Below are 23,374 nucleotides of genomic sequence, written 5' to 3'. Positions count from 1 at the left end.
CCACATGGTTTACATTTATATGAGTTTGATGAAAGCAGGTGACCGGTGTGGACTTAATATGTTACGGTTGTCTTTTTAAGATACTTACTGAGTATTGTTCTTACAAAAATAACCAGCTTTATGTATCTATATAAAGCAGCTGGATGGCCTACAGGTGGCTGTCATCAAGAAATCCTACCAGTGGCTGCAAGAAGGCTGGCCTGAAGGACAGCACAGAGGCTCTACCATAGCAAACAGGACCCAAGATGCAGGCTGTGCAAAGATGACCCTGAAACAGTCCAGTAGATAGTAGCAGGGTGTAACATGCAAGTTGGGACAACATACACTGAGAGGCATAACCAAGTGGCTGGGATAGTGTACAAGAACATCTGTGCAAAATACAGACTGGAAGTCCCCAAGTCCAAATGGGAGACACTGCCAAAGGTGGATGAAAACAGCAGAACTAAGGTCCTGCTGGACCTTCAAGTTCCAGACTGAGAAGCAGTTTCTGGCCAACAAACCAGATATAGAGGTGGTCAACAAGGAGGAGAAGAGGGTAATTGTGATAGATGTAGCAATCCCAAGTGACAGCAATATCAGAAAGAAGGAGCATGAGAAGATCGAGAAGTACCAAGGATTGAAGGAAAAATTGGAATGGATGTGGAAGGTGAAGTCCAGTGGTAATAGAAGCACTAGGGGCTGTGACCCCCAAACTGGGAGAGTGGCTCCAGCAGATTCTGGGAACAACATCTTAAGTCTCTCTCCAGAAGAGTACAGTCCTAGGAACAGCTAAGATACTGGGCAGAACCCTCAAACTCCAAGGCCTTGGGTAGAGCACCCAAGCTTGAGGAAGACACACACACCATCCCATGTGGGGGTGAGAGGGAAATTTTAATATGTGTGTGTGTGTGTGTGTGTGTATATATATATATATATATATATATCTGAAACATGTTAAATTGCTGTGGATAAGTGTGTACAGTTGAGGAATTACATGAAAAAATTGAACTAAAATTGACTCATTATATGCTATTACTTAACTCACACACAGATTGTCAGAACCGCTTGTCCCATACGGGGTTGAGGGAGCCAGAGCCTAACCCGGCAACACAGGGTGCAAGGCTGGAGGGGGATGGGACACACCCAGGACAGGACGCCAGGCCATCACAAGGCACCCCAAGCAGGACTTGAACCCTAGACCCACTGTGACTGGAGAACAGGACTCGGTGCAAACCGCTACACCACCACGCCCCCCTCTTTACTTAACTCCACTACGTCAAAGCAAGAATACTGAACTCATGTTCTCTGTGAGCGGTACAAATGTGGAATTTTAAAAGCAATACATGATTTTGTAATTGTTAACAACTACAAATAGTGACCACCAATTTAACCTTAAGAAAACTTGCTTGCAACTTAATATATTCCTTTAACTCATTTAGTACATCTTTACTTCTGAACCTCAGTTTCATGGACATTCAGAGTTTATCTAAATAAAACTCAGTAAGAGATTAATGCATGAGAAAAAAGTACACTGGGCTATAAGCCACTGAACATACAAGACAGAGTTTACCTGATTCTTCATATGAAACCTAAGCTAAGGGGTTAAGATTCAGTCACTGTTGCATTGCTCCTTGAGATGTAGCCTTCCTATTTCTGTAAACCTGTTGAAAAATAAGGTTAATATCTATAGTTAAAGTCTCGTAAATACATTGTTGCAGGATGAATCCAAACATATTTTATTCTATTGAGCAGTAAGTAGTGGGTGGTGCAGTGGCGCAGTGGCGCAGTGGGTTAGACCACAGTCCTGCTCTCCGGTGGGTCTGGGGTTCGTGTCCCGCTTGGGGTGCCTTGTGACGGACTGGCGTCCCGTCCTGGGTGTGTCCCCTCCCCCTCTGGCCTTACGCCCTGTGTTACCGGGTAGGCTCCGGTTCCCCGTGACCCCGTAAGGGACAAGCGGTTCTGAAAATGTGTGTGTGTGTGTGAGCAGTAAGTAATACAAGTTCATGTAAGACGTGGAAATATTAAAAACTACAAGTCCCAAACGAAGAGGAACGTGTTGTCAGTGCTCCGTACGGGATGACGCAATTTCTGTCTCGTTGGAAGGTGATTTCATCAGGAAGGAGGCCGTTGCCCCGCCTACAGGACGGCAGGAAATAGAGGAAGACAACACGTAAGTGTTTATTTTCACCGACAGATCAGCGCACAGAAGAAGGTAAAATTCCTGTATCTTATCATTTGTAGTTACCGTATGGTTTTAGGTCATAGATTTATTCTTAACGCAGTTCTATTCTACCTCTCATTAAAGCGATTTGTTTTGGTTAACTCAATCACTGAATTAGTGCAGTATTTTAATATTACGTGAAAATTATTATTATGCAATTATTTATATTAAAAGCGCACGACAAGAAGAACAACAAATTAATTCTCGCACGGTTACTGTTAGACAGACCGTCAGCGTGTTGTTGTCACGCAGAAGAATCAGTATGAGTATTGTGTCACTGTTTTTTTTAAACGAGATTTGTATTTCCATTTTACCAATTAAATGTTTGCACCTAGTAGAAACTAGCCGTTGAAACTAGTCTTGACCGAGACCATTTTGTGTATAGGAATATAGTCCATGTGAATTATTTCATATGCTTTAGACAATAAGGTCCGCATCCTATTATCACTAACCGTGTGATCTTTGTGAACTGCTGGACTGCCGGTTAGCTCACTGGTTATGGGTGTCGCGATACCCGTATCTTATCGCGATATCACATCACGCTGCACCCTGTCAAAAATCTCGTGCTGTGTATTGAATAGTGAGAAGGTCTTGACGTAACTGCTAGTGTCTCCTGCGAGAATTGTCATGCACGGCTGTCAACGAGCGCGGTCGGGTGTGTTTAATGCATTTGAAGTGGTGCGAAGATTGCTCTAGGTATATTTCTGTGCTAAAGAGACTTGTTGAATAAGAACGTTACTGGAGTGGATACAACAACAATGAATGAGCAAAAACTGAATAAATAGTGCTGCAGATTATTTTATAATGATTACCGACACAGCGAACGCCGCTTGGTCGGGTAAGTCAAGTGTTGCTCAGTTCATTTAAGCTCAGTTTTGTCAACCGAGAGTGTCCTTAAATTGATTCCTCTGACTTTCCTGCGCTAGATTGCACCAACTTCCCTTCTGATTCGTGTAGCGGAACGTGAAATATGACGTCATTCGATAAACGATTCTGCATTCCGTAATACCTCCGAGCTGGTAATGAAAAACGGAAGGAAAGGGAAGTGTTTTAATCATGGTAAATGAGAGCTAGACTTTCACTGAACTAAGTTTTACATGAAAGGAGATGCACTGACTGATAACCTTTTATTCCAAGGTAGTCATGCTGAAATTACCATTATAAAATTCCTATGGTAAAAACTCATTAATTTTTTTTTTTTTTTCTTTTTAAATGCATGAGCATTTTTGTTGTTGCAGTCTCTGTACTTGTACAAGCTGTTATCACTGTGGATTGTTTAGACCGGTAGAAACTTGGTTGGAACTCCAAGTGTTCTTGGAAATGTTAAAGATAAGCACCACCAGCACATTTCTGTTTTCTGCGGTGAAGCTCACGAGTCTGTTTTGTCTTGACAGATGTCAGTTACTGAAACCTTTCCTGATATGGATGATTCAGACCTCCTGGGCCTGCTCTTGCAGGGCGATAACCATGGAGCAGATGACCCCTTCCCTGCCGACGGGAACTCGTTCATCGAGGAGTGGCTTTGTGGCCAGGATGTAAGCGCATCCTTGTTTACTATACCTCGTACCTTTTTTGAAGAAACGCATGAACAGCACTGGTCTCAAACATTGAACACCTGGATGCCTTTTTCTGTCAGGAGCGTTTAGACCTTAGAGACCGTGACAGTCCAACAGAGTATTTTAAACAGCAATTCAGATTTCACTGGATGTGGCGTCAGTGTTATTTTGAAAGTATTTGGTGTGTTCAAAATAAAGTTGAGTTGTTTTTCACGTTTCCTGGAGTTAACTATCCTGATTTATTTGCTCTCTTTACTTTTTACTCAGCTCATCCACTCTTTTGGGAAATTATTCCTTTGGAATGTATCATAGTCTTGATGTGTCACAAGATTTATTTCCCATTGGTGATTTTGTATTAATTGCCATTTCAGATTCTGAACAGTATGGATACAGAGGACTTCCTGAACAGTTTGCTAGGGGAGAGCGAGCCTCTTCCGAACCAATCTCTGTCCCCTCTAGGCAGTGACAGTGGCATCTCTGACATCAGTAATCCACTGTGCTCCAGTCCCGGAACCAGTGATGCGGACCCTGCCCCTTCCCCCAGCCCAACATCCTTGGGCTTTGTTCTGTCACAAGATTTGGAGCCTGACACTGTGAAGATGGCAGAGATCACAGAGGTGATCCACGTGGACCACTGCTACTCTCTTGGACAGGGCCAGCTTTTCGACGATATGCTGGAGAGTGTGAGATCAGAGCAGCCAGATACCGATGTGTTCATTGATCTGGATACAGGTACAAAAGTCACCCAGCTCGAAACAGGTTCACACTGTCCAAATTAGTGTGATTCTCCACAGTTTCTTGGTGCAGGCTGTATATGTAATATTTTTCTTATAATATGCCATATCACTGTTCTTTTTAGAAATTCAGATATTAAAAATGTAACCTGATTGTTCATTAAGTTCTGAGTAAATTATCAGTGTTATTACTTGAAACACTATTGAAGATGGTGTGACGTCTGTCCTGACCGACCTGCATTAGAATGGCATCACAATAACTTTGTTGCACTTTCTTTTATATTATGTGACCTGAAAGGGAGCTGATTATAGCCTTGTGGCTCATTTTCTCCCACCAGACAACTGGGATGGCGACACTGTGCTAGAAACTTGTTCTGCTGAGCTCCCCTGCACACTGGCCATAGAGGATGCTTCACCTTGCAATAAAGCAAATGAGGTAATTGTAATTTTGTTGTTCAGCCATCATTTTTATGAGACCGGTTATTGTTAGCTAACTAGCTATCTACTTAAAATGACCGGTTTTCCTAATGTGTGATTGCTGTGGTCCGAAGCATAGGATGCTTTGCTAGACAGGGTACACTATTCTTGTTACATGTATTTGTGTACAGAGACCTGTAGGTAAATTTATTTGCACTTACAGTTACTCCTTATGGGTTGGTGTTTCAGCGACTTTCTCTTAAGTCGAAAATCCCCTTATACTGTATTATGTGAACCATATGAATGTTTACATAACACACATGAATGCTGTGTTGTATAGTAGGGCTTTGTTAAATGTTTTATAGGGAATCACAGATGAAAGGGAACTTAGAGGGAATCACAAATGAAGTTTTGTAAACAAAAAGTAGTTGCTTCTAGATACCTAAACACTGACTGAGACTCAAACCATAAGGAGTATGGATACCCTGTGGCAGTGTGGCCAGCAGGTGTTATTGTACAGCAGATTGAGCCATCATCATTATACAACTAAACATCAGGATTCAAAAATATATAGTATAATATAATAACGTTAACAGGACAACTGTCATAAGTCCAGGTTGCTGTAATCTGCATTTGTCATAAGTGGAGAACTACCTGCACTTTATAGTCTGCTTAATTCTATCATTTTTAGAGCAGGTTACATTTCAAAATTTTTTTTTACTGCTTTTTCACAAACCAAGTCCACCTAAATGGTATACATGAAATGTGAATGATTCTCCTAATACCCTCACAGTGTAGCTCAAGACTACAAGGTTACGTTTATTATGCTGTGACTGTATGCAGCAGCCAAGCTATAGAATGTAGCTACACAGTGACACAAAAATTGGGTTTTAGGGAATCCAGTAGCTTACTGGTAAAGGAAGTATAAATGGGTTAATTTGTTGCAGTTGAAGTGACTTTAGATTGAAAAAGAAACTCGTGAGTATAGTTTGTAATAGCAGGTTCAAGTTCCAGGTTCGAGCCTCACCTCCCCTGTAGTACCCTTGAGCAAGCTACCTACCTACCCTAAATTGGTCTAGTAAGAATTACAGCTATACAGTGACTACAGAGTGTATATGAATTACAGTTGTATAAATGGATAAATAATTGTAACCTCAACACTGTAAGTCACCTTGGAGAAAAGCGTCATCTAAATGAATAAATGTAAGAGTAAAAAGTGTAAATGTATGTCTAGCCGGGGAGCTCCCCCCAGTGTTTTCAGTCTATCGCTACACGTGTCATATTTTGTGGGGTTATTTAGGACTTCAGCATGTAACGTGAAGTGGCGCTACCGCTTTTCCAATGGACACCGATCGTGTCTCAGAGGATTGTCACATCTTAAAGACTGATTTGCAACCAGCATGGTAGAGCCAGTTTTCCACATTCAGCAGTGAATGCTTTAAATGTGCAATGTTGGGTTTGAAATGAATCCTGTCAAGCAGTTATAATTCTTCAGTTCCAGTTCAAGGAAATCGTTCTGACAGCAGAAGAAAAAAGACTTCTTGCAAAGGAAGGTGCCACTTTACCAACCCACATGCCTCTCACAAAGGTAATTGTTTTAAGTCACACTTTAATATGTATGGCAGTGAATCTGAGAACCTGAATTGGAAATAAAATAATTGCCTGATAAAAAGGTTTTTTTTTTTTTTTAAAAAAAAATTACTTAAGAAAAGCCTGAAACTGCCACATGTATATTTGTTATGCAATACTCCTGATATGCCATTTCAAATTAATTATCAAAGTACAAATTCAGGTTAGAAGGTCAGGAATTTCAAGAAAAGACAGACCTTGCTACTCATGTTATATTATTTTTGTCTTTGATGATTTCATCCATGTTAGTGGAATTTTACTGTATCAGTTAATGAATTCTTTGGTCTTAAGAATTGAACCAGTACCAAAGAGTTGTTCCCTGATGTCAACATTGTAATCTTTTTGTAGCTACATAAAAACAATAAAAATATGACTGGGTTTATTTTTCTGGCCTTTTGCTAGCCAGAAAATTGCAGTTCATTTATCGCAATTCCTCTAAACGTGCTTCAGGCTGAGGAGAGAACTTTAAAGCGGGTAAGGAGAAAGATCCGGAACAAGCAGTCTGCACAAGAGAGCCGGAAGAAGAAAAAAGTGTACGTGGATGGATTGGAGAACAGGTAAGTCAGGCAGAAGCATAAAACTTCTAAAAATCCTAGAACATCTTTGCATAGGAAAAAAAAGAGAGAAAAATGAGATTGTTTTAAGCAGCCTTTTGCTTTCTCACTGTTCTTAGAGTGGCGGTCTGCACTGCTCACAACCAAGAACTGCAGAAAAAGGTTCAAATTCTGCAAAAACAAAATATGTAAGTTTTTTTTTTTTTTTTTTAATTTTTGCTCTTTGTTCACTTTTGCAAACACCATGATTTTTTTACTAAATTATCCTGTAAGAGTCAGTATACCTTAGCAGTTTTATTGCAGTGTTTCTACTTATTGTGTAGTGCTTTTGGGTGTAAATCTGTATTACAATATTCAACATTTGCATCAGTGGCCCTAGTGGTAGGTAGTTTGAACTTCTACAACTGGATATTCCTTATTTGGAGCAGTTATTTTACTAAGGTTATATATCACTAGCTAATGAGTGAGGTCTTCTATTGCAGGTCTCTGATTGAGCAGGTGCGAAAGCTGCAGTCTCTCATCAAACTCTCAACCATGAAGACAAGTACAACGAGCACTTGTCTCATGGTGAGTCACTCTCCTAGTTCTGCCCCAGCTTTGCTTCTCTATAACACTGTAACACACATTTTTGAAAAAGTTGCATGAGGGTTGATGCAAAGAAAATACTTGCGTACTGCAGAGATAGGGCAACAAATCTGTGGTTTGTATACAGGTGACATGCAGTTTTTTTTTTTTTTTTTCCCCCCCAGAGTTTTTGTGTGTTAAAATTGTAATTTAACTTTTGAATATATGAGCAAAAAAGCACTGTGGAACAGCTTTATTTTAATTACATAAAAGTAACATGTTTACTTTCTTCCTGTATTTAACCTTGCTGTTGTTGTTACAAACATAAAGACATGTCTCCCATACTATGACAAACTTGACATTTTGACACTGGTGATTAATTTTATTGAAGATGATTTGTCCCGGGAGACACCAGCCCTGTCACTAGGAGTCATGTTCAGCACAGCCACCATCTGTCTGCAGTCTAATTCCATCAGTGTTGTTTGAGTCCTTATCTCCCTTTTCTTCCAGGTTTTCCTCTTGTCTTTCTGCCTGATCATCTTCCCTTCTGTCAACCCTTTTGGCAAAAGTGGGGGTCAGAAAGATCTCTATGCCCCATCAGGAGGTATGTTTTTGCATCCTTTGTTCTTGCACTGTGACATGTAGTTTGCTTTTCAGCTTCCAGACCAGCTCTCCACATTAACCCTGTCGAACCACATGAGCGCAGACCACCATCACTGATTTACATTGTTGACAAACATCCTGCATCGAACCAAAAAGACAAACAAATAAGATAAACAAGATGATAGCTGGTAGTGTAGTGGTTAGAGCTACTGCCTTTGGATCCAAAGGTCTCAAGTTTGATCCCCACCTCTGGCTGTAGTACTCTTGAGCAAGGTGCTTATCCTAAATTGCTCCAGTAAAATTACCCAGCTGTATTAATAGGTAAATAATTGTAACCTTAACACTGTAAGTCGCTTTGGAGAAAAGCATCAGCTAAATGAATGATGTAAATTAAGTTCTTTTTTACTCACGTAAATAACTGAGGCAAATATTGACAAGTTTTTGAAAACCTAATTGTACAAGTTATTCTTAGTTTTAATTAGTAAAATAGTTTATCAGATCAGTTCACCTTAACCAGTTTGGCTTTTTTCTGCAACATGATACGTGACACTTTTTATGTTCTTTATATAAACACAGCAGTAGAGACCCCAGTGAAGAGCAAGACTGTAGATACTTCTTTGGTTTCTTTACATGTTATGTGACTGAAATGTTTTTACTTCAAATTAATGATTTCTTTTGGAAATGCTTCCTCTGAACCAGAAGAAAATGTGACTATATCCTCTGTACAAGCAGTTGAATGATGGACTGTAAACTCAGGAATTTCTTTTGTTTAAGCTCTACCTTCCTCAAATGCTGCTGTTTAGTTGTTTATGTTGTGAAGATCTTTCTTTTTTTTTTTTTTTTTTAAAGACTTTTTGCTCTCCTTAAGCTGTGCAATGAAAAGTGATGGTGGAAGAGTATTTTTTTGTGCTTTTCCATAATGTTTTAGAGGCCTTATGGTTATTTTTTAAATTCATTTCATACTGTGCAGAGCAAACAGTGCATCTCTAAAAACAGAAAATAAATAAATTCTGTTTTCCTGTCTTTCAGTACTATCGAGGACTATCCGCTCTATTCCTGTCACGGAGAGCGAGGACGTCTCCTCTGATGTGCCGTTCGATGACAAGCTCAATCTAGTGTCTGAGGCAGAGGCCCAGAAAGCCATGTTCTTCAGCAGTCAAAACCACACTCCAGACTACCAGAAGGTGGAACAATCGGAGTCTGAGTCTGGAGTCAACAGCAACTCCTCTTCTGATTTTACAACAGCAGCCAAGCCTGACTTGAAACCTGCTCGCTCTGGTGCAGAAAGGCACCATGACCCTTCTGTGCCCTCCATTGAGTACCAGGTTATGGGGTCTGAAGAAAACTGGATTGACCAGAAACCAATCACAGTCTACATACAGAAACACCATTCTGATGAAATGTAGAAAAAAAAAAAAAAACAAAAAGGCTGAAGTGAAATTTTGTTCCAAAGGCTTTTCTGAAGTTTTGCCTTCTGTAGGGGAACACATCAATAGAGCTTTAACAAGTTCTATTCTTTTCCTGGTGAAATGCCTGTTGGTGTTCAAACATCATTCGCAGAACTTACAAATGTTATTTTTATGTTTACCTCCTGGGGGGAAAAAGGCATTATAAACACTGACATTTTCTGTAGATTAATACTGATAAATGCCTTTTTTGCTATGTAAATGGTTTCATAATTGTCTAAGCCAGGGGTCTCAAACTACTGGCCCACAAGATGTTGTAATACAGCCCCCATTACCTTGCACAGTGTCAGTGCATTTGGTCCACAAGTAAACTCGTTCACTCGTGTCCGTTATTGTTCTGCTGTTAAAACTAAGTTAGCAAGTGAAGCGTTCTGGGCTACACACTTTTAGGAAGTTAACAGGTAGTTGTAATTTCTGCCAGTTTGGCTTTTTTGAAATCAAAAAGAAAAACTGATCTTGAGCCGAGACAATTTAAAAAAAAAAAAAAAATGACTATTTCCTTCCAAATATAATAGAAATACCACCTGCTTGATTAACAAAGAAAAAATAGCAGGTATGAAAAAAATATAACGTTAGGTGTCATAATACAACAAAGCATATTCTGACAATTATTCACAATACCAAGGTGAGCAAAAAGATGAATGTGTGGATGCTAATTTTCTGTGGATATACAGTACATTGCTGAAAACACTGCTATGTAATCCACAAATGTCACTCTTAGAGAAGGGTTTAAGATTTAATAATAATTAAGTTCTCTTAATCTGTTGCTCTGCTGGTAAGTAGTAGAAGGACTGTGTGGGCCCCCATACGAGCATAATGATTGTGGTTTGCCCTCTGAGATTTTCAGTTTTAGACCCCTGGTCTAAATCATGGAGAACATCTTAATGGCTTTTAGAAATTATGCCAGATTACTTTTCCCTTGTAGCAAGGGTGTCTGGGTTCCAGCTTGTAGATGGTTCAGCTCTGTATATGCACTTTTTAAAATGAGAAATCCCTCTTTTTTAAAGCCAAGAACCTCTAATATATTTGATTTTTTTAAATAATTTTCTTGTCTGAAAATGCTTAAATTGTAATGTGTTATCTTTTACAGTTATGTAAAACAAGGTGGAATATATGTGGTAGAAGGGTGATGTGACTCAGTTAGATTATCTGCATTATGAATTGCTCACAGGTGATGCATTTTTTAATTTTAAGATTAAAAAGCTTATCTTTCACGGAGGCTAAAAGTAAGCTTTAAAGCCCTCTTGTATTAAGAGCTACTGTAAAAGGAAAAGCCTAGCAGGGACATTATCCAGCTCATATTCTTGAAAGGTCTCCAGTTATTTGCATCTTAACTGATATGTGGTTTAAACTGCTTCTAAAGTATTCTGTGTAAGAGTTCTGTACTGTTTTGTTATAAATCAAGTAGGTTGTGTAATGATATACAAACAAAATGTCATGCAAGTAAAGCAGTGTCATACAAGTGAAGCACTTTTGTTGAGACCGAATTTTAATGCAGTTGCAGTCAACAATGTCATGATTTTATCATCTTTCTGCCCATAATTGTATTTTTGTGTAAAAATATCTGCTAATATTTTGTAAAATATGTCGTGTAACTTTTTTTTTATCTGGTGTTACTTTTTCTGTCTTGTTCACAGCTTAAAGAATGTTGTTTTCGTATTTCGTTATTGTTCAGTTCACTTTTTCATGGTTTTTCTCTCCATGTTGCATTACAATATTAAATACTCTACATAATCAGTTGACAAAATGGTGAGTCTCGTTTTGTAGTTTTAATCCCGATGTCCTGAACGATATGGATATATGTTTGGACAAGAGCAAGTCTATTGTTTTGGAATGTGTGCATCTTAGTTTCAAGCCACAGCCTGTCTGAATCTGTGCTTAAATGTTGACAAACTCCTTCATTCAGACTTGCAGCTTTTTGCACACAATCACAATGGAGCCTTTGCAGAACCACCCCCTCCCAGCGCTCTCTTCCAGCTTCGACCCTTTATCCCTTTCACCCCGGTCACGGTGGCAGATGGAGCACTGGCTGCTGAGACATCTGCCGGTTAATAGGAGCCCGACCTGTCAGAGGCCGACGTGCCGCCATTGTGTCAATGCCATTCACATGCAGATCGCGCGGGTGTGCGGCGCGCACCGCCGGCCTTGTCATGCAAATACACGTGATGCATGCAAGTCCCGCACAATGCAGGCCGTCGATCAGCTGTGCGTGCGTTGTTGTTTTGGTACAGATGGTGTTTGTTAAATACAGGCATCGAAGCACACGGAATGCTATTCTTGTTTTATTCAGAAATGTATTAGTGAGAAATGACACTTCACGGAAAAATAGTATTCAAATGTTAGCACTGATTTCTCCATAATATTAGTGTTCCAGAACAAAGCTTGATATGAGTTAAACTTCCAGTCTTTATACAGACACCTTCAGATTTTGCTTCCTGCTCGCTGTCCAGGGAGCCCAAACATGCATCCACGTGCAAGATGTGGGGTCATTGCGGCGTGAACCGACCAACGCGCAATCGCAAAGTTCTCTCTGGCGTGATGATCCACACCGCTTCCCCTTGAAAGACGGGGGCCGACTCCTCCTGGCACCAGCCGACCACCGCAGAGCGCTCCTCATCATGGTTCATCATCATGCTCGCCCTCGCGCTGCCCGGGGCCGCGCGCTCCCCTTCTGCAGCATCCCAGGATCGGGATCGAGAACCAGCATCCTTTCTTCGGCCGGGGGACCATATGACAGATCCCTCAGGGTTAACAGCATCTCCTCACCGAGTGGTGCAGCGGCCGTTCAGCGCTCCGGGAGACTGATCTCCGGCACCCATTCATTCACACTGCGGCTCTCTTCGCAGAACAGGTGCAGCTTCTCGAGCGCTGGGTCCTCCCACGAGCCCTCGGCGGGGTTCTGTGGAAACGCGAGAGCAACACATCGGTCAGTCACACATCTGATCAGCATCACTCGTCATAAACCAACAACAACAAGTCATCGTCTGCGTTGCGCTGCCCCCTTGTGTGTTTGCCGATGACTGCCGTACGCACCGTGATGAGGACGCAGTGCGCATCGTCCGCGTCGCCGGACTCGTGGCCAACGATGCGCGCGAGACGCCGAGGGTCTGTCACGCGCACGATGTCGATGTCGTTGTCGAAGCAGAAGGCCTGGATGAGGGTGAAGTGGATCTGCAGCGCGATGTCGCACTCGTACTCCTCATCGGCGGCCAGGACGCAGAAACACACACTGTCCGGGTCACTGTGGACACGTGAAAATAATAAATGTTAGAGCCCAACTCCACCTTCATGGATTCTAACAGTGACTTTGACTCAAGCTCAAGCTGCGATCGATGTAAGTAGAGTAGTAAGATACTTACACATTCATGACTTTGGCTGACTCGTAAACTCCGACAGTGAGACAATCGTTGTTTTTGGCTGTGACCAAAACGTCTTCTAAAGTCTTCCCAGCAAAGTGAGTCTCTTCGCTCTTCTGGACGAGAACTTCCTCGAAAGTCATAGTGTTGGAGATCGGTGGTCCTGAAGCTGTGCGGAAACGCTGTGGTTGAGGACACCGCAGGCGATGTTGTGTAGACCGGGTCCGTGTTGAGTTCTTATACTCAGGAGGTCTTCACTCTTGAGGCTTCTTCTCGTGTCTCATTGGCTGTGTGGGAGCATTCGTGTGCTAATGTTATTGTTCACTGCTGCTCGTGGCACTTTCGTGGAGGGGGGCGGAGTGTGGGGGGGGGGGGGGGGGTGCGTAATGACACCCGTCTTATTTTCCTCCCTGTTCCATTTTCATGTTGCTTCTGCTTGCCGTCAAAGATTTGACTGTTTACGACGAAACTTCTGTATTGACTTGCCTTTCCTATATGTAAACCAAAAAGACAAACTGATCATGGATTTTCGAGAAAAATTAACGATAGTGAAAGCGAGCATACGCAGGCTTCCTAACCCAACCCCCACCTTTTCTATAGAAAGAAGTGATCTGGAAGAAGAAGAAAAAAAAAAAAAAAAACTATGGACAGGTGGAGCTGCGATCCTCCACAAAGGGGGGTGGCTGAAAGACCCATTGTGCTCCCCCAAGTCTGCAGTGACCCCCCATTATGAGCCTCTCCAATAGAGATGCAAATGAGCAGCGTGTGCCGGACACAATCTGCTGCTGCGGGGGCCTCAGTGCAGGCAGGTCTTAAACACTGACTTTAGGAGAACTCATACGTATTGTTAAGAAAAGTTAAAACTCATCTTGTGTTCTAGCAAACAATTTCTAGAAGGGAGAACACAAGATGAGTATTAAAATATGCATGATTTTGTAGGCTAAAACTACAAACCACTTTTCTGAATAGCTAACTAAAATTAATGCAACATAAGAAACTGATCTAATTTTGGAGGACTGTTTAAAAACAAAAGAAAAAAACGTTCGAAACATATCATGCATTTGATATATACTATCAATGAGCTGAAACGTCGTGATTTTATGTGTGCAACAGGTTTGTAAGAAACGTAAAACTTGTTTTTTGCTCAACTCACTGAAAAGAGACAGTGTAAAAATCGGTGTCCCCCCCCCCCCCCCCCCTTACTTGCAGGCCGGAGCAGATGGTGACAGAGACGTGTCGCTATGAGGAGCCCAAAAAAATGTCCGAGTTCAGACCTCCAGATGCTGCCACGCGCTGGACCATTGTCCGCGAAACTCTTTGCAAATGCAAAACAGCACGTGCCGTGCTCCATTTCATAAAATTCTAATTAAAGTAGAGAAACAGCAGACTACTTGCACACTGCTGGTCACTCATTCCAACAAAAGCAGAGGATTTGCCTGCGATCTTCCTACTAATTGTCTGCTATTTAATTTGCGTTTATATTGAAGTCGGACGTTAAAGGCGCCCATTCTGCATAATAAATGTATCCGCAGTATATAAAGCCTATATCATTTTCTCTGCAAGGATAGTGCCTTTATTTATAGCAGTAGGTTTTTGACACAAATGATGAGGAAGTTCACCATCAACACAAGATATTAGAGATTTCTTGTACAGAAAGTGAGTTATGGGCTGGTTTTCTCCTTTAAGTATTTTAACACGAATAAACTAAGCTCGGTGTCTGTGGTTCTTGGTCAATTTGACCAACTGCAAACATGAAACCGCCAAACTTGACTTCAGTGGCACGTGTAAGTTAATTATAATTCTAATTAAAGTTGCAGACTTTGGGTGATACCATGATCCCCCGGTTCAAACAATGTTTTCATGGGTGACAGGTGGTTCGGTGCAGAATCGTCAAGAGTGATATGAAGTCTGCTTTTAAATGATGTTTCACCAAAAGCAATATTTGCAATATTTGTTTTGAGACAGACCTCGTTAAACCACCGATATTTAAACTGTCTTCGAATTTTATATTTACTTACAATTCTTTTTTTTATTTTGAAAAATGACGCATTTTCTCCAAATTTGAGATTGTTATAGATTAACGTGCAGCATCGTTTTGTTATACTATAATATTTCCCCCGTATGCAAAGCAGAAAATAGATAGAATGCTAATAAAAATGCACTCCAGCAGCTGCTTTGGACTGAAGAAATAAAAAGTGGCCTTGGGTGACCTCCGCCCAGCCCCCATTTTGGCAGATGGAGCCTTGTCTCTGTACACAAATTGACAAATGAGGAAATTCCTCGCGACACACGCTAAAACCAGGGGCCCCGTGCGCAAAGTGGCAGCGCGTGCCGCTCACAATCTGCTTTACACAGCATTCATTTATTTTGCCAAATGCAATAGCATTTAGATGTCTCGTTTAAGATGAAAATATAATTTAAAAACACATTTTTTAAAAATCATGTAACAATGTTATGGTGCTTGACTAAAAACTGAGCGTAATGTCAGAAGGTGATAAATGAAATAATGAAAATGATAAAGTATGTATTTAAAGTTAGAACAACTTTGTAATTTTAAGATATCTACAAAAAATAACTCCATCTACAAAAACTCGACATAGAAAAAAATTACATTAAGTTTTATGAACTACGTACAGCATTAAAACTTCACAGCCAGTCTAGTCATGTGCTCAGGCTTCCTATGACTTATTGGCACTATTTATCGCTTCCTCAGTTGTGATTGGTCTGTGGGCACGCGCCTGCCTTGAGTCCCTGCACGCGCTGTACTCCTCCAACCAATCAGCGTCAGCATGAAAAAAATACATTCACGAGCGGGCTATAAATACCGACTCAGCGACGTGTCCAGCACAGCGCTGTTCTTTGCATTCATTGAGAGGTTATTGAGTGCGCCGTGCGAAGCGGTCAAGATGACGAGTGCAGTTCGAGCTCTGAGAGAGACTCTCCTCACAGCCCAATCGGAAGGACGCCTCACTGTGGGGGTCTACGAATCTGCGAAAATCATGAACGAGTGAGTATGACTTACACATTATAAATTTGGTAATATTGATAATGATGATTTTGGTACGTATAGTACCTTTTAAAAACACATGCACTCTGAACATTTTGTTTTTTCTTAAACTTCCAGTGACCCGGACAGTGTGTGTTTCTGCGTCCTGGCCGCCGATGAGGAGTACGAGTGCGACATCGCGCTGCAGATCCACTTCACCCTCATCCAGGCCTTCTGCTTCGACAACGACATCGACATCGTGCGCGTGACAGACCCTCGGCGTCTCGCGCGCATCGTTGGCCACGAGTCCGGCGACGCGGACGATGCGCACTGCGTCCTCATCACGGTGCGTACGGCAGTCATCGGCAAAACACACAAGCAAGGCGGCGCAACGCAGACGATGACTTGTTGTTGTTGGTTTATGACGAGTGATGCTGATCAGATGTGTGACTGACCGATGTGTTGCTCTCGCGTTTCCACAGAACCCCGCCGAGGGCTCGTGGGAGGACCCAGCGCTCGAGAAGCTGCACCTGTTCTGCGAAGAGAGCCGCAGTGTGAATGAATGGGTGCCGGAGATCAGTCTCCCCGAGCGCTGAACGGCCGCTGCACCACTCGGTGAGGAGATGCTGTTAACCCTGAGGGATCTGTCATATGGTCCCCCGGCCGAAGAAAGGATGCTGGTTCTCGATCCCGATCCTGGGATGCTGCAGAAGGGGAGCGCGCGGCCCCGGGCAGCGCGAGGGCGAGCATGATGATGAACCATGATGAGGAGCGCTCTGCGGTGGTCGGCTGGTGCCAGGAGGAGTCGGCCCCCGTCTTTCAAGGGGAAGCGGTGTGGGTCATCACGAGAGCTGTGGAAAACTGCTGAAGAAGCTTCACTTAGAGACACACGGATGTACAAAAAAAAAAAAAAAGCACGAGGCATGTAAGTGTGTCATTAAGTGCACGTGGTGAGCAGCACTCAGCAGGAAAATGACCATCCAGTAGTGCGAGGGGAGATGAAGCAACAGAAGGAGCTGCATGGACTTAACGTTAATTATATTTTTCAAGTGGCAACGAAAACAAGGGAGAAAACGACTCCAGCATTGATTACCGATCCAGTTTTATTAATAATTCCATTAAAAATGTGCCATATGAAACACAGTGCATTGTGTTCTGTCTGTGAACTGCAGTTATACCAACTGTCCGCATCATCAATAAACATTTAAACGTTAAGTTGTGAATTGTGTCTTTCTTAGAGTAAGGGTGTGAAAATTAAGGGGTTTCCACGGCTAAGATCACTGAGGTACTAGTGTTATGCAAGTGTATTAAAAATGAAACTCATGATGTGAACGATTTACTTTATTAGATGAATATGCAAATTCATATCTAGATGCTACTAGAACTACCCCCACCAGATGGCAGCGACACCAGGTCACTGTATACCACAACGCACAAATGAGTGAGTTTTCTCTGCCCAAGAGAATTAACAATAATAAACAACACTTGCGCTCTATCACAGCATGAGACTAAACGCACAGAAAGTAGCTCTGGTGACTTCATCCTGTGTGTGACATCTGGAAGTGCAGGTACAGGGGTGGTTAGACCTTACATCTGAAGGACCCCTGTTTGATTCCTGCTCTGGCAGTGGTACCTTATCAGGATACTTACCTGGAACTACCACAGTAAGAATACTGTTACATAAAACAGTAATATAACTGTGAAGCTGTTTAACACTGTGGAATGTTACTGAGAAGTGTTTCAGCTAAACAAAGGTTAACAATATGCAGGGCAATTCCTTATGTTTATAAGATATACTGGGATTTTTTAAGAGAAGCAATGTCATTTAGGCCCCATTTCCACATATCATTTGTGACTGTCAGTGCTTTTTAAAATGAACTGATAAAGGTAAATATTGGGTTCTGAAGATGTGTGTGTATTACTATGTTGCAGCGTAAAACTACTATACATCTCACATGAGTCTTTTCTTATAATAAGAGTGAAATTCTTCAGCTGTTACTTAAATTGGGGGGTGTGGTAGTGCAGTGGGTTTGACCAGGTCCTGCTCTCCAGTGGGTCTGGGGTTCAAGTCCTGCTTAGGATGCCTTGCGATGGACTGGCATCTTGTCCAGGGTGTGTCTCCAGCATTACGCCCTGTGTTGCTGTGTTAGGCTCTGGCCCCCTGCGAACCCACATGGGACAAGCAGTTTCAGGAAATGTGTGTGTGTGTGTATTAACTCTATTATTTATTTAATATTATTAAAGGTGGCCATGTAAATTTCTTCTCTACTGATACGTGTTTTCAGCCAGTACAGCGCAGTTATCCAGTAAGATGGAGATGCTTCGTTTATGTGAAGCCGTGTGATGTTGTTCGACGTGGCGTGACAGACAGACCACCAGTGGCCTCAGTATGAGTCAGAGCTTCACCTCATCACCGTGGCCTGACATTAAAAACTGTGTTCATGTATCACCAGCAGATGGCGCTCGAAGCGCTGCTGTAATGCCATCTCAGGGAAGAGCTTGCTGTCCAGTGCTTGGAGCGTCCCAAAATTAATTAACACAGTTAATTACCCTGACGCTCCGCTCATCTCCTGATGTATCTCTGAATTAAACTTCTCACCATACCAATAATACTGAGAGAAATTATATTATACCGGCGTGAGAGAGAGAGAAAAGACACTGCAAAGGTAATACAATTAAAATTCAGATAACTGGTTGTACTGAGGACACCAGAACAATTTCATGCTTAAAATTTTCCCAAATTAAAATCACCCAAATACTCTTTGATCCATAAACGCATGTATCTTTGAATTTTAATTTATGTATATAATTAAAGCCCACAGACCCAACAATGATAAGTCAGCGCTAAATTGTAACCTTTATGGTACAACTCATAAATATGCCAAAAATCAGGAGCGTGCCGTTTCGGACCTGCGTGCACACATCTGCCACAGATTGTCTTCAACAATGGCAAGATCTGGACGATAGGCTGAACGCGAGGAAACTGACCCCCCCTCCCCACCCTTCTTCAAATGGCACAGGGCAAGCAGCAGGTGGAACACGGACACTATTGTCACGAGGTTGCACAGTGCGGGCATTAATTGCCACGCGCCAAAGCCTGGTAATTACGGGGACCCCATACGTGCACGAGAACAGCGGTCGACGTGCTGCATCACCAACAGCGGGTGCGCAAGCCTTTGTGTCTTTGCTAAACGAGATTTAAAGTACAGTACGACAAACGTTTAAAATAAAGTTTTTCACTTAGGCAGGTCCCTAAGATGGAAAAGCTGGTTTGCAACATTAAACTGATATTCAAAAACAAAGTGACGCAAACACATCCAAATATTAAAGTATCAATGCAATTAATGATAAAATATTTCTTATAAAGTTGGTGATAAAGTTCGATTTACAAAAGAGGTACATTTTACAATGAATTATAGCAGGGTACAGTATTCAGCACCTGGAGTTTGCACACTACCCTTTCAGATGAGTGCAATACAGATCAACTAAAGTCTTGGATCCTTATTCTTTTATCTTTTATGTTTAAAGACAAGCCCGGGTTTGCCCAGAAACTGCGATAACAAAAGGAGCAGGCGTTGTGATAGCAAGCCCACGTGGGGTGTCGACACGCGCCGGGGGCGATTACCGTGAAACTGATTTGCATGCCTTCCAGTCTTCGGCCAATCAGCAGCGGCAAACTGCAGAACGTCCCGCCCTCTGCCGAGAAACGTTTTGGGCTCGCTATAAAAGCAGGGGAACCTACACGTTACCGCAGAGACACGCGAGTCAGAGCAACGAGAAGTCTTATTACTAGGTGACCGGAGCATTACCGCGGTGCCACTGTATTACGGATATCAGCTATGACTCTGGAGGAGATCCGAGGACAAGAAAGCACTGTTGCATCCAATGAAAGGTAAATAAAAATTTAATGTATATTTGCCTTTTTGTTATTATAACATGTATGATACGTGCTCAGGAAATATTATGTAGTGCAAGTATAATAATTTAATGTGCAATTTTTGCTTTTGGTTATTTCCAGAATGAAGTGTGTAGGAAGTGCCTTGGAGGAGCTTCTTGTGTCTGCAAAGAAGCAGGACTGTCTGACAGTTGGAGTGTATGAGTCTGCGAAAGTCATGAATGTGTAAGTAGAGCATCTCTTTGATCTGGATTGACAAGTTTATGCAAAAAGCCTTTTTGCACTGGCTGTGCTCATGAGGTGGTTGCTGGAATGCCAGTTCTAAATGCTTTGTTTTTCCTCCTGCAGTGACCCTGACAGTGTGGTGTTCTGCATCCTGGCTACTGATGAGGAGTACGAGTGTGACATTGCCCTGCAGATCCACTTCACCCTCATCCAGGCCTTCTGCTTCGACAATGACATCAACGTGGTCCGCGTGAGCGATGTCCAGCGCCTGGCTGACATAGTGGGTGCTGACGAGTCGGGCGAGCCCAGAGACACCCATTGCATCCTGGTCACGGTAAGCAGTGCATCTGCTGCGTCTGTTTGGCTCAGTGCTCTTTCTCTATGCTGGGGCTTTGTGCAAAGCCTCATGTGTTATGCAATGCGAAACTAATAGCGTCCTTGTGTTGCCTCCTTGTCACAGAGTCCAAATGCAGACGAGCTCAAGGATCCAGCTCTGGAGAAGCTGGCCTTGTTCTGTGAGGAGAGCCGCAGTGGATATGAATGGGTACCTGCAATCACGCTGCCTGAGCGCTGAACCCTGGTACTTTGGGTGCCTCTGACCGAGGCGAAGTGGATTCTTAACCTCTGGGTTTCAACGTCATCGCTCAGGAAAGGCTGGATGACTGACCCTACGAATCCCCCCCCTCCCCCCCCCCTCTGGCAACTTCTGGAAATCTCTGGATTATCCTGTGGGAGAGATGAGATGAAGGTGGACTGAGCTGTTGGGAGCTGGAAAGTTCTTGAAAGTGATGAAGTGCAGAGGATGGGGATGGACAAAGTGACAGTTCAACTCGTGCAGACCCCTGGTGCGGTTCATGAAGTTGGAAGGGTGGGTCTGACTGGGGGACACAACAAAGCTGGAGATCAACTCTTGAAACTGGATTTTGAAAAGCAGAATATTTTTGCGTGAAAGATTTAGACACTGACACTCACGAGAGTGTTAAAAGAAGGTGAACAAATCGAAAAGACTGAACTTTGATGCTAATGATATGCATTGTGTGGGTGGGGGGAGAAGTGTGGTTTTTTTTTTTTTTTTTGACATGGAACATCAGCATTTGCAGTCTTTGCAGCAGTGATGTACTGTCCCTGGAGCACTGAGTAGGCCTGGCGATCAAGTCACTGTATGTTACGAGCTCAGCGCTTCGATGAACGAAGGAGCCGACGTACATCATCGTATCAGTTTGTTTCACAGCTGTAGCCTGATGTGATTTGTGTCCTTTGCAATAAATATATGAAATAATATTTGAATCATGGACTGTGAGGTGTTTGTGTGATGTTGGGGTTGTTGCCAAACAGTTGACTCTCTTTGCACTGTGGTGAAAACTTTGAAGCACAGTGATTCTGTGCCGGTAGAGTGGCTGAGACTTCTCATGGGGCAGACAGGGTGGAGGGGTGAGGTGGAGCTACCGGTTACAGGACAATAATTGGTCCGACTTGCACTCCATCCAGCCAGAGACTGACCTTTTCCCGGGTGTACACCAGCTTCTTGCTGCAACAGCTTGCACAAGCTTCGGTGGGTTGATCGAACTGGGGAGACAGGGGGTGGGGTTGGGGACCTCCGTTACAGTGACCAGTCCTCTTGCAGCAGATTATGTGGTGCTTGCGTGGGGGGGGTGACACAAGGGGGAAAACCGACTTCTATTCACTTCAGAAATTTCAGTTGTTTACTCATAACAAGCCTTTTGTTTTGTATAGTTCTTTAGTTCTGCAAGCACAATTGTCCTGCAGGTTGAGGGGAAGGGAAGGGAAAGGTCACAAAAAGTGAACGTGAGTCACTTCAGCTGTCCCAGATGCATGCTGCCTTTCCAGTCACTGCCCCTGCTGTAGCAAGAAATGAGCCACAGGATGGATTACTACCCCTGCTTGTGCTGTGTGAGGGTGTGGGTGAGCTGTCAGGTGTACTCCTACATAAAAGCTACTCGGGTAAACAGAAGCCCGCTCTTTCCCCGCAGCCAATGAGCTCGTCTTTCGGAAACTTGACAGTTTGAGTTAACATACTGACCCAGTAGCACAGACACAGACCAGCTGTCAAGTCCATCCTTTGTACGTCAAGCTTTTGTCCGTTTGTGTCTAGAAGCTGACCCCCTTGAATTGGAAAGACCCCATATGTACATCTGTTTGCTTTCTAGTTGAAGAGGCAGCAAAAAACATAGAGCACCTCCAGTACGTTTCTTGATCTAGGACTTTGGAATTTACATTTCAAACATCTACTGGTTTGCAATTTCCAGGAATTTTACAACATGTGCTTCACAGACACAGGCAGGGAAGAGCAGAGACATCCTTAAAGTGGCTAAAGTTCTGTTTTACTAAGAACACGAGTTTGTGTGGAAACCATGCTAGGCCCTTGGGATTTTCCCCAGCGGGCAATGTGGTCAAAGAACAACACTGTACTGTGCCTCCCTGCATTACTCACTCAACACCATGCAGTTCAAACACAGTGAGTTAAAAACAAATCCAGGGTGGCAAAAGTACAGTTTGACACAACAAAGTGCCACATTAGCACGCAGCGTGTTGATCTGGCAGTCCTGTGACAAGAAAAGACCACCCCTGCCGCAGATGAATGGGCCCCTGAGGCATAGGACTTCTCTGGCGGCACTTTCAAGTTGAGGTGTGCACCAGTCATTGCCTGCATCTACTCAGAGTGGAAGGTTGGGAGACCACGCGGTGCGGTGGGTATTCAGACCATGAGCATCTAAACCTTTTCGGCAGTGTGCATGCAAGGATGGTCAGACTCTGAAGCGTGGGGGGGGTTGATTCCGATTCTGGACTCAGAAAGGTTTCTAGGTCTGGAGACAAAGGTCGGAGGTTCTCTTTGTGATGAGATACACGATGTCTCATAATCTGCACTGATCTCAATCAATCTGATCTCCACTTCTGCTGTTAGTATTTCATTGTTGGCGTCTGGGCTATTTGCCCCCTTGAGGAGGAATGAAGTGTTAAGATGACTGGGCTCAGAGGCTTTTACCCAAGGTGAAAGTAACACATTTTACATAATGACTATTTCTCTGTGCTTCTACTCCCCTCTGACTATGGGGATCTCTTCCATTACCCATAACCCACCTTGAACTGAGTGTGACAGACAACTGCACACTTGTTTCTGTGATCACCTGGAAAGAAAAAGCACACAAAGGAAAGATTCCACTTGAAGCT

The 23,374-nt window shown here is 42.9% G+C and overlaps 4 protein-coding genes across 5 annotated transcripts; 3 read left to right on the top strand and 1 right to left on the bottom strand.

The window, feature by feature from the left end:
• Nucleotides 1–2,118: 2,118 nt before the first annotated feature.
• On the top strand, nt 2,119–10,220 carry creb3l3l (cAMP responsive element binding protein 3-like 3 like). 2 transcript variants are annotated; one of them, XM_018758906.2, is made up of 10 exons: nt 2,119–2,191; nt 3,595–3,735; nt 4,128–4,488; nt 4,829–4,926; nt 6,403–6,495; nt 6,987–7,093; nt 7,210–7,278; nt 7,573–7,657; nt 8,165–8,258; nt 9,287–10,220. In XM_018758906.2, the coding sequence occupies exons 2-10, from the start codon at nt 3,595–3,597 to the stop codon at nt 9,661–9,663; spliced, it is 1,425 nt and encodes a 474-aa protein (XP_018614422.1). In that variant the 5' UTR covers nt 2,119–2,191; the 3' UTR covers nt 9,664–10,220. The 2 variants fall into 2 exon arrangements, with proteins under 2 accessions (XP_018614422.1, XP_018614421.1); XM_018758905.2 differs by having other exon boundaries at nt 6,939–7,093.
• Nucleotides 10,221–12,176: 1,956 nt separating this feature from the next.
• LOC108938368 (growth arrest and DNA damage-inducible protein GADD45 gamma-like) lies at nt 12,177–13,222 on the bottom strand. Its single transcript, XM_018758903.2, has 3 exons — nt 13,083–13,222; nt 12,757–12,964; nt 12,177–12,622 (listed from the first exon to the last, which is right to left on the bottom strand). Exons 1-3 carry the CDS (start codon nt 13,220–13,222, stop codon nt 12,509–12,511), a joined length of 462 nt encoding a protein of 153 aa, XP_018614419.1. The 3' UTR covers nt 12,177–12,508.
• A 2,439-nt stretch (nt 13,223–15,661) lies between these two features.
• LOC108938367 (growth arrest and DNA damage-inducible protein GADD45 gamma-like) lies at nt 15,662–17,280 on the top strand. Its single transcript, XM_018758902.2, has 3 exons — nt 15,662–16,086; nt 16,204–16,411; nt 16,548–17,280. The coding sequence occupies exons 1-3, from the start codon at nt 15,869–15,871 to the stop codon at nt 16,659–16,661; spliced, it is 540 nt and encodes a 179-aa protein (XP_018614418.1). The 5' UTR covers nt 15,662–15,868; the 3' UTR covers nt 16,662–17,280.
• Nucleotides 17,281–19,828: 2,548 nt separating this feature from the next.
• gadd45ga (growth arrest and DNA-damage-inducible, gamma a) lies at nt 19,829–21,472 on the top strand. The gene is made up of 4 exons (XM_018759033.2): nt 19,829–19,957; nt 20,084–20,185; nt 20,309–20,519; nt 20,646–21,472. The coding sequence occupies exons 1-4, from the start codon at nt 19,905–19,907 to the stop codon at nt 20,757–20,759; spliced, it is 480 nt and encodes a 159-aa protein (XP_018614549.1). The 5' UTR covers nt 19,829–19,904; the 3' UTR covers nt 20,760–21,472.
• The last annotated feature ends 1,902 nt before the right edge of the window (nt 21,473–23,374 follow it).

Source organism: Scleropages formosus, chromosome 17 (genome assembly GCF_900964775.1).
Source record: "Scleropages formosus chromosome 17, fSclFor1.1, whole genome shotgun sequence".
NCBI classification, from domain to species: Eukaryota; Metazoa; Chordata; class Actinopteri; order Osteoglossiformes; family Osteoglossidae; genus Scleropages; species Scleropages formosus.
Note: the sequence above shows the minus strand (reverse complement) of the source record. Positions and strands in the feature narration are given on the sequence as shown.

Excerpts from the sequence above, each read along its gene's own strand:
- creb3l3l (XM_018758905.2), top strand. The coding sequence starts at position 3,595 with ATGTCAGTTACTGAAACCTTTCCTGATATGGATGATTCAGACCTCCTG. Across the intron at positions 3,736-4,127 it reads AGTGGCTTTGTGGCCAGGAT|ATTCTGAACAGTATGGATAC; the intron begins GTAAGCGCATCC and ends TTGCCATTTCAG. Across the intron at positions 7,279-7,572 it reads ATTCTGCAAAAACAAAATAT|GTCTCTGATTGAGCAGGTGC; the intron begins GTAAGTTTTTTT and ends CTTCTATTGCAG.
- LOC108938368 (XM_018758903.2), bottom strand. The coding sequence starts at position 13,222 with ATGACTTTCGAGGAAGTTCTCGTCCAGAAGAGCGAAGAGACTCACTTT. Across the intron at positions 12,965-13,082 it reads TCAGCCAAAGTCATGAATGT|TGACCCGGACAGTGTGTGTT; the intron begins GTAAGTATCTTA and ends ACGTGTCCACAG. Across the intron at positions 12,623-12,756 it reads CGCACTGCGTCCTCATCACG|AACCCCGCCGAGGGCTCGTG; the intron begins GTGCGTACGGCA and ends GCGTTTCCACAG.
- LOC108938367 (XM_018758902.2), top strand. The coding sequence starts at position 15,869 with ATGAAAAAAATACATTCACGAGCGGGCTATAAATACCGACTCAGCGAC. Across the intron at positions 16,087-16,203 it reads TCTGCGAAAATCATGAACGA|TGACCCGGACAGTGTGTGTT; the intron begins GTGAGTATGACT and ends TTAAACTTCCAG. Across the intron at positions 16,412-16,547 it reads CGCACTGCGTCCTCATCACG|AACCCCGCCGAGGGCTCGTG; the intron begins GTGCGTACGGCA and ends GCGTTTCCACAG.
- gadd45ga (XM_018759033.2), top strand. The coding sequence starts at position 19,905 with ATGACTCTGGAGGAGATCCGAGGACAAGAAAGCACTGTTGCATCCAAT. Across the intron at positions 20,186-20,308 it reads TCTGCGAAAGTCATGAATGT|TGACCCTGACAGTGTGGTGT; the intron begins GTAAGTAGAGCA and ends TTCCTCCTGCAG. Across the intron at positions 20,520-20,645 it reads CCCATTGCATCCTGGTCACG|AGTCCAAATGCAGACGAGCT; the intron begins GTAAGCAGTGCA and ends TCCTTGTCACAG.